Source organism: Macadamia integrifolia, chromosome 13, assembly GCF_013358625.1.
Source record: "Macadamia integrifolia cultivar HAES 741 chromosome 13, SCU_Mint_v3, whole genome shotgun sequence".
NCBI classification, from domain to species: Eukaryota; Viridiplantae; Streptophyta; class Magnoliopsida; order Proteales; family Proteaceae; genus Macadamia; species Macadamia integrifolia.
This window is the reverse complement of record NC_056569.1, coordinates 28032945-28048323: the sequence shown is the minus strand read 5'-3', so window position 1 is coordinate 28048323 and position 15379 is coordinate 28032945. Positions and strand designations below refer to the sequence as shown.

Sequence of the window (15379 nt, the reverse complement as noted above, 5' to 3'; positions counted from 1 at the left end):
GGGGGGGGGGGGGGAGGAGAGGGCAGAGATTCCAAAAGTTTAACTGAATAATATTCCACGTGGATTATGCATTCCACGTGCATTATGCAATATGGCTTTGTCTATTGGGACTGCAACCACCAAGATGCTGCTGAAACAAGAAACCCTGAACTCCTAATAAATGGAACTGGGGAGACACCTCATTTTAGTTCTAGCAAGCAAAAGGATCATTACTAGTCTTCAGAAGCTAATGATGTGAAAAAGGAGGGGAAAATGCCTAAGCATACCAAACTTCAAATTCCCACATTGGAATATTATTTGGGGAAAATGGTGGAAATCAGGTAGGATCCAAAACCATCTTCTGCAATGTCATATCCCCAAACGATTATTTGTTTTAAGTGGTTCCCTGTGAGACTCGGGAAATCAATTTGTTTCCAAAGTGTCCATCTCCAATCCTCCTTCACCACCACCAAATAGATCCCTCTATGATACATAAAATGAACAACCCCCCACCCATCACCACCAAAAAAAGGTAACTCACAAAAATGACTAAGGTAGTACTTAGAGCAGCTGCTTCAAAATCAATACCAAATGATTCATATTCGATCAAAAAACCATACCAAACAACCGGAAAAGTAGAACAAGCACAGGCATACAAAAAGAATATAAACTTCAGTCTATTCCATGGAGCAGATAATCATACAGATGAACACCATATAGGGTGGCACCCAAGCAACAACAACTCAGCCTCATACCACTGAATGGGATCAGCTACATGAATCCAAAATAAAGATAGCAAAAGACAGGTAGACGTAAAAGGGAAAGAACACAACACAACACAACAAAACGGTAAAGTCGAACCCAAGCATGTTAGACAAACAGGATGCACCCATCATTTAATGCAAGGCCCACCTGACTACTTATCTTCAGTAATAAACCCAACTTACTGGATTCTCCAACAGCTCCCTCCCACCCACCCACCCACCCCCCATAAGGCACAAAGAGACAAAAGAATAACAGCAAACTACTGAAAACATGAACGATAACAATAGAGTGTAAGGTTTTAACTCTTGCAGGTAAGAGTCCAGCTTGTGGTCTAATCTGCTACGGTAGTGCCTGCAGGTAAATAACTTGCAATTGATATTTTTAAAAGGAATCACACCATATAAACGCAACTATTTGGCCCTATTTTCTGTCATGAAACATCGGTTGACATGAACACATGCATAAGAATTAAGAACAAGAACTTAACAGGAGGTAAGGATTTTGGAATCTATAGAGAAAATGATGGGAAAAATAAAGGACAGAAATTTGATGAAGGGTCATTTAGGTCTGGTTGGTGGTGATAAACAGTTTGAAGTAAAGGGTTATGAAGTAACTGCGGGAAAGTTCGATTAAGGTCCAGAAAGGATTCCTTAAGTAAAACAAAAACTTATCTTGGGAATCTTACAGGTTGCAGTTGTAGGAAATCAGTTTATCCAGTGTAAACCGGAGATTATTTTGGTGCCTAAAACCAAGCTCAAGTTAGTAAAGCTTGCAGTTGTATCTGCTTTATCGGTCCAAAGTAGGACAGGAACTACCCATCAGGCAATGAATGTTGAGCAAAGAAACACCCTATCTATCCAATTTGTCAGTCATCATACAGCTTCTGGATTGATGTGAGATTTGCATAAAACAGACTGGAAGGGAGGGGTGAAGGAATGTTCAGTCAAGATATACTTTGAATATTAACTGAACTAACAAAAGATGAAAGGTATAAAGTGAAAAAATGGAAAGCTAAGCCTCCCTCTAGGGTTGAGGTATTTGTGTAGGAATCATCTTCAAGAAAAGTATCACCTCAACAATAAGAAGAATAAGCTACAAGAATGGCTCTTCTTCCACAAATTTTCCCCTAAAGGAACACACAAACAAAATTCAAGAAGAATCTAAACAACATTAAGAATCTTATTAATTACTAACTCATGCAGCCAAAGAAAAATTCTAAAAGGGCTATAAAGTATAAACCAGTATGAATTTGGGGACGGATGATGATGCAAGCCCAGGTTACAAAACCCTTAAATTTGGATCGCTATGGACCCAACAAAGTGATAAGAATTCACAATAGTATGAACAATAGCAATTACGTAAATTACATGATAGTCTATGACCGGTGTAAAGAGGTGAACAGGATCTGGGCCTGAAAGTTACTAATTTGAAGCACGCGTGCAGGGGGGGGGGGGATCGTGTATAAAACAAGAATGGGACAATATAGAACAAAACTAAGAGTAATTGCATAAAAAAAGAAACTGGACTTATTCGTAATCTAACTAACCATTCATCTTCAACCTCTCAATGAATATAGACCAGCGATGGAGAAAATCCTCTTGAGATTGGTCCAGCACTCCACCCAAGACTCCAATCCCATGAAACTTTAAATTATGTTTCCCAACCACTTACTCTCTTAGTTTCATCTAATAATAGACCAGCAACGATTATGATGGGAAAAAATATCTGCAACTGGATTTAGCGCAAGTAGAGTAACCAGATTTCAAACCTGAGATAGAGTTTTCATCTCAGGTGGCATTTCACTCTCAAACTCTGCGATATAAGTTGCCCTAGGATAGAGAAGTAACCCTTCAAATCTCAGACTGAACCGTGAGGAGTCAAGTGACTTCTGACGATCTTTCCCCAAACCCAGTGTTACCGTCACAGAAAAGAAAAGGACAAACAGCAATAATCGAGAAAGAAACAAGGAAAAGAATCAAAGAAGAACATAAGGAGAAAATACTGTGACAGGTGCATAAAAGAAGAAATCAGACCTGTTAGGAAGGATCCGATTCGAGGGAGAGAACAGAGGGAAACAGAGGGAAGGAGGAATCAACCAGCACAATCACTACTCACAGCAGCACAGGTAAATTGAAAAAACTTCATTCATATACTACGATGGTTAATGAGTATTTGCAAACTTGTAACAAAAAGTAAGCATATTCAAACTCAATGGCTAAAGTTTAGTTTGAATAAACTCCACAACCCAATCTCCAACAACTATCAACATAATACAAGGATAAAGGAAAATTACAATAATAACCAATTAAAGAAGTAACTTAAATGTTCCTACATGTAACTGCATCAGATGGACTGAAGTCTCTCCAAAGCTTCAAACCCTATTTGGATTTGCTATGGACCCACAATTGGTGCAAAATCCGGATCACAAAACCTGATTCAGGTTCTCTATGGGCCCTCCCAAGTATTAGGAAACTCAAATAAGAACAACGGCAATCTTGTAATTATATGGAAAGTATAGGACCCTTTTAGGCAAGAGATGAAATCAGGATATAGAAGTAAATATAATTTAAAGTGGAAGGGAAAACTAAGAAATATAAATAAATAAATAAAGGAAAGAGGATGGGAGCAATATGGGAAAACAAACTTTAAAAGGGCAACATCGTGCGTGGGGTTCGAAGGTTGTCTTCAACCTTCAAAAACCAGAACACAATAGTGAAGGTGGGGGAATCAACGAAGGGCAAATCTCTCTCGTAGCCATGGAACAACTTGGGATTCTTACAGTAGTTCTGCCAATCCTATGAGGAGTACCAACAAAACCATGGATCAAAAGAACCAAGGTAATAATTAAACCTGCAACCAAGTTTTATGGTAGGGATGAACAGTGATCAGGGATGAAAGAGTCACACCACAAGTCTCAGACCAAACCAGTGGGGGATTTCGAATCGATGGACTCCCATGTTTGGTTCTGTTTTACAACTAGTAGCAGCAAAATGATGAAGTTCCAGGAATAGCAAAAGGGAAGGAGATAGAACCAAGATAACAACAAAGAAATAGAAGAAGAATAAGGGAGAAAAACTTGGGAACAAGGGATCACCTTCAACCAACCTGGTCTCACACTCGACAACCAGGAGGTAAATGTAACAAAACCTCAACCAGAACCTGTGAAGAAGAAGAAGCAAACGAAGAGAGGATGTGCTGAGAACCACAATAGGCTCAGCTTGTATCTACCGTGGACATGCAATCTTTATTTATATTGTTTAGTTACAAAAAATAGAGTCTAAGTAGAACTCCCACTCGGAGTACAACTCAAGTTATAAAACTAAGGAAACTAAATATATTCTAACAAGGAAACGAAGACTAACAAACCATCCCCCTCAAACTAGAGTATATATATACATATATGATATATATCAAAAGAAAGCTCCAGCTTAGACCAACAAGAACATAAACTTAAATGCAACACTAGTCTTGAATAGCAGTTGTAAACGCTAGTGAGCATGGAGAGACCTTCATTCAGTAGCAATATCAGCTCAAGCACATCAATCATTAGCAGCAAAAGTAGATAAAAAAATCTTATGTCAATTAAATCCAGCACAACCATCAACAATGGAAAAAATAAGCGGTTGATAACACGAACCTCAATCCAAAATATCAGAACAGCAACAACAATATCATAAGGTCTTCCCAAGGAAGGCAGGCATTAAGTGGTCATCTTCACAATGAAGACAAATAAAAGTGCAGCATCCAACAACTGCATCAAAGGCCCTTCTCAAAGAAGGCAAGTATTAATTTTCCCAATGAAGATTATGATAAAAAAGTGCAGCATCCAACAGCTACATCATGAGCACTCCAACAACAGGGTAACAAAAAAAGTGATTACTAAAGACCACATAATTAGAGATTGATTAGTAAAGATAGGAATCACTCCTGAGCAAACAGCACAAGGTTGTCATAGACCAGACAGCGTAAGGTTGTCTTGAACCTGACAACATAAGGTTATTGTGGACCAAATAGATTGCACTGTTGCTGAATACCATCTTCATAGATCAAATTGTTGCTGAGGACACAAGTATATAAGAAAAATAAATATTCACCTGAAATAATCTTGAACATATAATAACTGTAATCACTGATTACTTGAGCTTAGCAGATAAGAATCTCCAATCTCCCCCTCACATGTAGCATTACGCCCCTTAATTTTGCAGGAGGGAATTTCATTTTCATGATATTGGTTACAATTATAAATTCCTGTCAAAATTATATTTATTGTGCATTTCTAAGAACCCAAATTGGATCGGAATCAGCGTAGCCTGATTGATCGATCCATGCTTAATTTCTAGGGTTCAGGCCGATTCCTGACCTATTCCAGACGATTCTACAATACTTGTATCTTAAATTAGGTCATTACTTTTTCAATATCATTGATGTACCCTAGAGATGAATAATATTGCAAGTTGGCTAGACAACATTATTTTTAATGGCACACATTATTTACCAAAAAGGTATGATCTCAATACATTATATTCAAATCTTGTTGTAAATTTACATGTAAACAAATAATGCAGAGGACACAATAAAGAATATTCCACCATCATATGGCAACAATAACTAGCATCACAATGGATGAGCATCAAATAAAATGGCCAACCAAGAGCAGCCACTAATAATATCCTCCAATAATAACAATTGGACCATCACTTCATGCAAGTACCAATTTTCAAAATACTGCACACCCAAATTGATGTGTCCGAGGGCCCACCAAAGCAATAATATGGCATACAAGACCAATGGAAATTTTGTAACTAATTCATGTAAGCCCAGGTTCAAAAACCCTATTTGATCTTGCTATGGCCCACTCAAGTGCCTGACTAGGTCAACGTATAATGGCAATGGCAACCCCAAACTTAAAATAAAAGGACATAGCCCAATTAAGTGAGTAATGTCATTGAATGTCATTGAGGTAAATAACTAGAAATTTAAGGGGCCACCACTTGGTAGGGTAAAAGGACAATAACTAAAGGCTAGGAAGTAATTAAAGGTAAAAGTAGGGGCAAGTCTGGGATTGAAATATACATACAAGGATAAAGACACCATGTTCTGCAGTTGTCTTCAACCTGAGATGGTAAAGAGAATCAAGAACCAGGGGAAAAGGTGGGCCGACAACTGCAGAAACCAGTGTGTGGACACCAACCACGATTTAAGGACTTCGATACCCTACCTATTAACATGAAACCAGCAACAACATCACACAGCGACAGCAAGAGTAGAAATGGACTCCTCCATCAGAGTGAACAGATCACAGACAGCCATCACCACCATTGTTAGGGGTTCTCAAGAGCTCAAAGATTGGAATGACGCTGCTACTTGGTGCAAATTTTTGCAGTGGAGCAGGATGCCACTCTAAGATTTGTATAGCTTCAAAAAACTGAACAAGATTTGGTTCGAGATTTGAAGAATCAACGCCACAGCAGAAAATCGCAGCAAATGTTTCCATAATTGAAGCATAAAGGGAGTGTTTTGTAGCAATAATCAATAAATCAAGAATAAGGGCAGTTTTCAGCAACCAGTAGAAGGCAGTTGCATAACCATGTAGCAAGTCAGCAACCAGGGGAGTCTTTAGAGAAGAGCAGTAGCAGTAGAAATAAATGATACCAAGTAAAAAACCTTTTCTTTTTTTTCTTTTTTCTTTTTTTAACTAGAAGAAAAACAAATTGAAGGGGAAAAAATCAAACCCTCTTTTTCCTTCTTCATGGCTTTGATACCACGTAACAAAACCTCAACCAGAACCTGTGAAGAAGAAGAAGCAAACAAAAAGAAAGAGAGGATGTGCTGAGAACCACGATAGGCTCAGCTTGTATCTTTCATGGACAGGCAATCATTATTTATATTGTTTAGTTACAAAAAATAGAGTCTAAATAGAACTCCTACTCAGAGTACAACTCAAGTTATAAACCATAAGGAAACAAAGACTCACAACCACACAATGATAGGGACACACCCCCTATTGTGAGTAGTACTTTACCAATAACTACTCATACTTTCATTCCATCAAATCTGTCTAAATCCTTGGATTACAATCACATAAATAAGAAAGGAAAAAAGACTCCAAAAAGGAAACAACTCTACTAAGATTCCGAATCAAAAACAACTCTTAACACTTACTAAACTCTTCCTACATATCCAACTTTCTAAAATAAACAGGATAAAATAAAGTAAACGAAATTATCCTCCAAAATTAAATAAATTCCTAAAATCCTACTTCCTGCTAGACCCAAAAACCAATTGGTCCCGGTTCATCTTCCTGATGATCATTGGCAAGCGATATCTCTGATTGGAATCTGATTGTGGGGTTTCACAACAAGAATTGGACTGTTGATCAATTCCTCAACCTCAACTTTGATCAAACTGTTCAATCTCTTGACCACCAATTTTGTTGTCCACCTTTTCTGCCACCTCTGATCCATCTTCTGAATCTTCTATCACGATTCACATCTCATCACAAAAAACAGTCAATATAATCAACAATCTGATCTGAAATCAAGAAGCCTTGTTTGGAGATCACGAGGTCTCGTATGGATTTTATCCATAGTCAAAAAGAGTGAATCGCAGGGATCAATATCCATGTAGCCTTAGGTTCAGCTCTAATACCAATTGATGCGGAACCCAGGTCACAGAAACCCTACTTGGGTTCGTTACGGGCCACACATTGTTGCAGAAACTGGGTCACAAAACCCGATTCGGGTTCGCTATGGGCCCACCCAAGCATTAAGCAACTCAAATAACAGGAACAATGGCAATCTTGTAATTATATGGAAGTAAATAAATGTGTGTAGAAACGCAACCCTAAAAATGATGCAGAAGGTAATGAAAAAACAAGAACAAACAATGCACACAGGTTTACGAGGTTCAGCAAGATTGCCTACGTCCTCAGTGAGATGAGATTCTGCTTCACTATCAATGGAGAATAGGTTTACAGCGCTCATCCTCACACCTCTCAGTATTGCTTGCATTACAAAGAAAGTAGTAAGGGATGACTTTGAAAGGCATCTGCCTTTCTTTCTGTCGAGGCGCCTACACCAATACTCCCTAGATTAAACTGTGACGGAATACAAGACATTGTACACCAAAAATGTGGAAAGGAAAGAAAAAAAAGGACAAAGCATAATAAAGGAAAGAGTGTGAGGGCAATATGGGAAAATGACTTTGAAAGGGAAATATTGTGGGTGGGGTTTGAAGGTTGTCTTCAACCTTCAAAAACCAGAACACAACAGCGGAGGTGAGAAAGTCGACAAATGGAAAAACTCCCATTTAGCCATGGACAACTTGGGATTCCAACGGTAGTTCGTAACTGCCAATTCTACGAAGAAAGAACAAAGTAACAATTAAACCTGCAATAGAGTTTAACAGTAGAGATGAATAACAGTCCTAAATTCTGGGTTTAGCCCTTGACAAAATGGTTTCGTAAAATAGGCATTGGGGTTTTAATCGATAAGGTAGGAAGAGTTCAGTAGTTCACAACCCAAGTCTCGGACCACACTAGTGAGGGGATTTCAAATTGATAGACACTAAAGTTTGGTTCTGTTTTACCACTAGTAGCAGCAAATTGATGAAGTTAAGGAATAGCAGCAGGGAAGGAGATAGAACCAGTATAATAACAAAGAAATAGAAGAATAAGGAAAACGGAAGAAGGGGAAAGGGATCACCTTCCACAATCGGTACGTAACTACTCAAACTTTCATTCCATCAAACCCTTGGATTACAATCATATGAATAAGAAAAGGAAAAAAGACTAATAAGAGAGAAAGAGGGGGAGGGGGGAACTCTACTGAGATTCCTACCCAAAAACAACTCTAAAACTTAGTTAAGCTCTTCCTACGTATCCAACTTTCTAAAATAAACAGAATAAAGTAAAATATATTATCCGCCCAAATAAAATAAATTCCTACAAGCCTACGAAACCCAAAAAACCAATATGACACAGTTCTACTTGGTCTGGATAGTGAAGAGTCAAGCTGGTTCAGCCACGAATCTGCATCACATCCTCCTACTCTAGCCCACATCCTCATGACAGCTAAGCTTTTACCGTTGCACCAAGCAATGGCCCCCAAGCCAACAAGAATTTTCCTCAGGCAAATCCACAGATTCATTAAATGAAAAATTATGAAGCAAATAATGGATTACTAGAAGCCTAAAGGATTAGGTTTCAGAATGTCAGATTAACCAGGATCACAGTAATGTAACAACAACCAGATTTGAAGAAAATTTTGACAACAGTGAATCAATAACTCAAATGGATTTAATATTTTGATAGGAAGTTAATAACATACAAGGCAGAAACAACTCCTCAAAATTAGGAGCATGATTCCCCATACAGAAACCAAGACGAAACCTTGAGAAGATACTGACTCGTAACAAGTTTTGACTGGTTTCAAGTCTTTCGACCGTACTTGGCACATTTCAGTGGCTTTGCCCAGTTTTGACCAGCACATGACATGTCAAGTTTTGCCCAGAAAATACAAGGTTTCAACTGTTTTGACCCATATCTCGGTTTTGGGCTTCATTGAAGCCAGCCAAGACATCGAGATGTCAATCCTCAATTTGGAGTTATGGCAGTATCCTACTTGAGATAGGATTCCCAAAAACCGTGAGACCGATGGAAGCTTCGTATGGGCATTACAGTAAGCTTAAACAGTTCAGAAATTGGGTACGATAAGAAAACAGCAAAAGATTATTTCACAGATCTGATTTATGTCCACTGAAACTCTTTAATCGCAGCAAAAAAATCAGTCGACTAAAACTCAAGCAATAGGGTTTCCAACTTGATAGGACTCCGTTTAGACGAACTCCAATTCAAGATCTGAAACCGTGGCACTGCTTAGAATAGCCTTAGAGGTTCCTAAATCCGAAATCAGAATTGCATTCTCAATTGTGAAAGTTCAAAAACTACAGAGTTTCAGATTTACGGGACTCTACTCAACTGACTTCTGATCTGAAAACTAAAACCTTATGTAAGCTTAGATTGGCCTGCAGTAGAACTGTACTTGAAGAATAATGGAGAAGAAAAGATGAAGAAAAAGATATGCAGTGAGAACTTGTTCAAGTCCCACCAACTAAACCTTAGAATCCCTTAGCTGTTGCTGCTGAATCTCATAAACCAAGGAATAGGCCATAAAGAACTTCATTCAAAAATCATTGGCGCCGGCCTTACATGCTCTTAAATAGAAAAACCAAAGAACATACCATAAAAGTCCTAGGAATAAGTTCCATCCAATAAGGAGCACAAGTCTAGTAATAACAGGAATTTAAAATAGTCAAAATAAGAAACGGATAGTCTCCCACTTATGCTGTGAAGAGTAGTCCCAATTCTACTTGACTACTTATACAATGGATAAGATAAGAGTTCCACTTCCACCCAAATTGAACTCTAAAACAACTAATACAGGTAACTAAATAGAAGTAAACAAAACACCTAAAAGGTGCCCCACAGTTCTGGTTGTTTCAGTGAACCAGAAACTGAACCAAACTAAAATGAGTTTAACTCAAAAACGCAGGGCTGAATTGAGTTGAGTTGCAACTGAGTCAGCTTGTTTCTTCTTCCTTGGCACTTTTGAGAGTACCTATCCTGCTTATTCGGATAACACGCTGCTCAGTGAGCACGTGTTAATCCTATCTGAAGTCATCCTTCGTTGATAAGAGGTCCGACCTTCTCAGCTTCAGTCTGTATGATTGAACCCAGACGAACACTTTTGGCCATTAAATTCCGCCCTTTGACTGATTTCCTTATATCTCTCAGGTTTCAATTCATTTTTTAATTCCGTTCCCCAGATGCTGAACAATCTCACTCCAGTTCCTCTTCTACTTACTCCATCAAATAACGGCCTACATTGAAAGCGTAGACAGTACTTCCAATAATACCTTGATTTGAAATGCAATTGATCAGCTTCCATAGCTAATGCAAATTTTATTTAGATTCGGAGCTAATAACTTCCTACACCAAAACCCTAAACCCCTATACAGTACTTCAATACCTCCTTTTGAACAGGATTTGATCAGTTTGGGATGAAATGCAGATATGAAATAGGCAGACTCTGGTTTTAGTTGCCCCCAGTACAGAAAACCACCAAGTCACCATGGAAAATAAGTTTAAAAAAAAAAAATCCAAATATGCAAAAAGAAGAACTTAGGGCTTCCTGGATAGCATGTAGGATCTCAGAGAGCCAATGATACAGAGAGGCAGGGGGGAAAACAGAAAACAGCATCAAGCCAAATTTTCTTCTTTTATTTATTAACAATAAATTTATAATAGATGTCGAAAGGGCAAAGCCCATATACAAAAGTTGGAATTATACATATGAACTGCAAAAGAACTCCATCTATGCTACAAAAAGATGATAGAACATATTCCTTTTTCCCATTGACGAATACAATTGTATAGATCTAGGAAGAGGCAAACCCCTTATACAAAGGCTCAAAAGAACAGCAAAAGAACTACATCCGGGCTTTACAATCATGGACTAAAAAATCCTAACAATACAATGATGGACCTAAAATAAAATTCCTAGCATTACAATGATGGACAAAAAGATCCTAACATTCTCCATCTAGGTATACATTCCGATTTCCACAATTAGATGTATCGCTAACCCCCCACAAATTATTTTTAACAGCGGACACTGCAAACCCCAAATTACAAGGTTGCCATCGCTCTCCACTGTGCATCAACTGATAACACCTTTACTTCAGGCTTGCAGTTGCTCATCTTCTTCCAAAGCATTCCATCATACAGCAAACCCATTGACAGTACAATTGTATAGAGCTAGGCAGGGGCAAACCCCTTATACAAAGGCTCAAACTACACATAAGGAAGAGCAAAAGAACTCCATCCAGGTTTTACAATGATGGACAAAAAATCCTAAAAATACAATGATGAACAAAAAAATCCTAACATTCTCCGTAGAGGTATACATTCTGATTTTCACAATTAGATGTATAGCTCACCCCTCATAAATTCTTTTAACATTGGAAACTGAAAACTGGAAACCCAAAATTACAAGGTTGGAATCGCTCTCCACTGCATCAACTGATAGCACCTTTACTCCAGGCATGCAGTTGTTCCTCTTCTTCCAAAGCATTCCATCATACAGCAAAGGAATCAATAACGCACAGAATCTTCCTTATTTATCAAAAGCTTCAACTTGTGAAGTAGCTTTGGTCCTTCAAACAAGCCAGACAAGTCCATTCATCCCCAAATAAACAGACAGTGATTACAACTGGAGCAATGTTACACAGCATAAGAAAATTTAATTTTGGCTCTCACCAAAATTTTCTAATTCGTCACAGATAATCACTAGAGTTCACCATACAGATCCATTACTCATAAGGAATAATCAGAATTTACATTGCCTTGCATCTGTATACCAGCAACATGGTCTTTCAGGAGAAAAGAGAAGACATGGTTTGGTCATTCAATTTATTCCCATCAATGAAGCTAAATTCAGCTTAGTAAGAATGTTTCTACAATTAAACAAGAAAGTAATAGACTAACTGAAACTGAATGTTTAAGCCTTCATTTGCATATATCACTTCTATCCCCCCCCCCCCACCCCATGTCAAATACTATTCCCTAGTTCTCCAAAAATCCCCACAAATGGCAGAGGACGAAGGCAATTATATTGTTGGTTCATAGGCACAAGAAACATCGAAACCTCTAAATAGAAACTGCTGCTGTGACTATGGTGCATGCATTAAGAGATAATCACTTCAAAATTTAACAGACACAGAAGCCAAAATTAATAAAAACACACGCAAACATAGCAAATCTTTTCTAATTTTTTTTTTTTTTCAAGGAAGCTTGATGAAAAAGAACTGTGTCACGACCACTGTATAGACTATGAAACAGGACTACCATAAGGAAAAAATATTTGAAGCACCAACATATCCAGGTATAGAACTTACTTGTCATGACTATAAGAATGAGCTCAGACTCCTGCAAGAATATGCTTCAGCAAGAGATCTTGGGCAATGAATTCCGTACAGATAGCAACAGGTACAGCATCCTAAGCAAATCCCAAACCTCTGCAAAATAATGTATTTAAAAAAAAAAATGAATGAGCATGAAGATCCCACATAATTCAGATTTCATTAGCTGGCTCCAGATTCAGAGCATTCAGTCACTCTGAGGGTAGCCGCCGCCTCTTTCCATATTCAGCATCCCTTGACCTTGATCGTTGATCTTCCTCTTGAGACAGCCGTGACTTGCTGTGGGTCATTGAAGATCTTCCTCTGTCCCACTCATCATCATGCTCAGATTCACGGTCCCTGTATCTGTGATGATCCAAGTATCTGTCTCGGCCATCTCTACGATCCCGCTCTCTATCCCGGTCTCGCTCTCGGCCACGGTCACGTGACCGTTCACGTTCACGATCATGTTCCCTTTCCCTGTCCCTATCCCGGTCTCGGTCTCGGTCTCGGTCTCGAACAGTTTCTCTATCCTCACGTTGCCTTCTTTCTGACCAATCATCATGACCCATATCTTTCTCCCTTGGTATATCTCTATCTGATCCCATTTCCCTATCATCTCGATACCTTCTGTCAGAAGCTCCAGACCAATCGCGCTCAGAGACCCTCTCTTTCTCCTTCATTGCATTAGGCCATCCCCCTCTATCGTGGCTTGCATCTCCATACTGATGGTCTGATGCAGCATCATCCCCGTAACTAGACTCTCCTGCCCTCCCACCATGCTCATCACCAACCCATCCAGCTGCATTAGGATCTGACCACATTCCCATCCCATGTCCCTCAACACCAGTAGCAGGCATCATCCCCATCCCATTTGCTGGCATTCCCCTCCCAAAAAATGCTGGATTAACATGAGGAGCCACTCCAGCCAAACCCACATTACCAACCGGAGGAAACGATGACAATATTCCTGAAAACGGAGCAGTTGGGGCAGCTGGAAAACCTCCATAACCAGCCATCCTGCCCATGTGTGCCCCATAACCTGGATCAAACCCCTGATTCATCATTGTTTGGGGATGTAACAAAGGAGGGTTTGTTCCTAACCCCTGTCCAAATCCATTGCCGGCATTGCCCATTATACCACGCCCACCCATCCCACCAATTCTGTTTCGCATTGGGCCAACTTGCCCTCTATTTCCCATTCCTTGGGCACCACCTCTTCCCCAATTGCCCCTACCATAGTTTCTATTCCCTTCTCCGCCTTGATAATTCCCACCTTGATAATTCCCACCTGTTGCGATGGCATTACCGCCACTTCTACCTCCAGCATCACCTACTCCCCTCCTCCCTGGAGCAACAGCTCCTTGGGTCACCTGTTGGTTCTTGTTCACCTGGGCCTCTCCCATTCTCCTAACACTATAAGGCGAAGCAAATGCCACAACGCATGGCCTTCCGTTAAAGATATGTCCATTCATCCCTTCCTTGCACGCTGTTGCGGCACCAGGATCATAGAATTCAACCTGGCAATAGCCTTTCGATTTACCACTGGCCTTCTCATCAAAGAATTTCACCTCCTTCACAGACCCATACTTGCTGAGCTCTGCCTCAAGTTCAGCGTCCGTCGTCCACCAGTGCAGATCACCCACAAAAAGAATGGTCCCACCACCACCGCCACCACCACTCCCAGACCCACCATTAGCATTTGCATTTCCTCCCACCCCCACTCCCCCTCCACCTCCTTGCTGCCTTGCATAACTGTCATTTGCTACGTTTCCAAAGCCAATCTGAGATTGTTGATTCATTCCCATAGAAGGCATAGGATTGTTAACTTGCTGCCCCTCAGTCTCACTCATTTTAGTGGATGAAGGACCCAAATCAACCCTCATTCCACCACCGCCAGCCAACACAGGGCCAGGCCCTTTCAAGGCCAACTCATTGCCTCTAAACACTGGATCTTGAAAGCCCTCTAATCTAGCACTAGCAGAGCCCCTAGAAACAATTGCAGAAGCACCCGCGTCCTGCTCGAACTTAACTTCTCCAACGCCAACAGCCGCCCCTCCACCGCCACCGCCACCGCCACCGCCACCGCCACCGCCACCACCAGTGGCACCCTCAAACCCAGGGATTGAAACCCCTCTGGACTCAGCAGCCGACTCGATCTTCTTGTCCTCTTCCCCATTTCTGAAAACCACATCTTCGTTTCTTCGGAGAGACTGAAGAAACCCTTCACCTACGTTAACATCGTTATAAAGATCTTCGTAGTCATCATCTTCTTCCCCCAAGAAACCCTCGTCTGCTACGGCGGAGATCGCTTCGTTACGATCTCCTCCGTCACCCTCATCCATGTCTTTCTTTCCAACTGTTTGCAAATATGTTTCGTTTTAGGGTTTGACAGGTATACATATAAAAGCATCCGACTATGTCCTAGTCAAAGATTAGATTAAGTTAGAAGACATACCTGATTGTCGAGATTTTTCCACCCGAGAGATAACGAGATAGAACCGTGAAGCAAACCCTAATCTGGAAACTTGGAGAGAGAGAGAGAGAGATTTGAAGCTCGAGTCTGAAAGACAAAACTAGAGAGAGGCACGTGTCTGCTTTTTCTTTGAAAGCTTAAATCACATTTTATTCAGTAATGAGTAAAATACCGTAAGTACGATGCTCTACAATTAGGGTA

At 40.0% G+C, this 15379-nt stretch overlaps 1 protein-coding gene across 3 annotated transcripts in view; it reads right to left on the bottom strand.

Moving 5' to 3' along the window:
* The window catches only part of LOC122059424 (cleavage and polyadenylation specificity factor subunit 6), a 26208-nt gene extending 10829 nt beyond the window's left edge, over positions 1-15379 (bottom strand). Inside the window, exons 1-3 of one of the 3 annotated variants that reach the window (XM_042622201.1) lie at positions 15161-15379; positions 12700-15061; positions 11003-12014 (exon numbers count right to left, since the gene is read on the bottom strand). In XM_042622201.1, the coding sequence (XP_042478135.1) occupies positions 12915-15047 (2133 nt within the window). In that variant the 5' untranslated portion in view covers positions 15048-15061; positions 15161-15379 and the 3' untranslated portion in view covers positions 11003-12014; positions 12700-12914. Of the gene's footprint in view, positions 1-11002; positions 12015-12699; positions 15062-15160 lie in introns of those variants that run through there. The other 2 variants (XM_042622200.1, XM_042622199.1) reach the window with 2 other exon arrangements.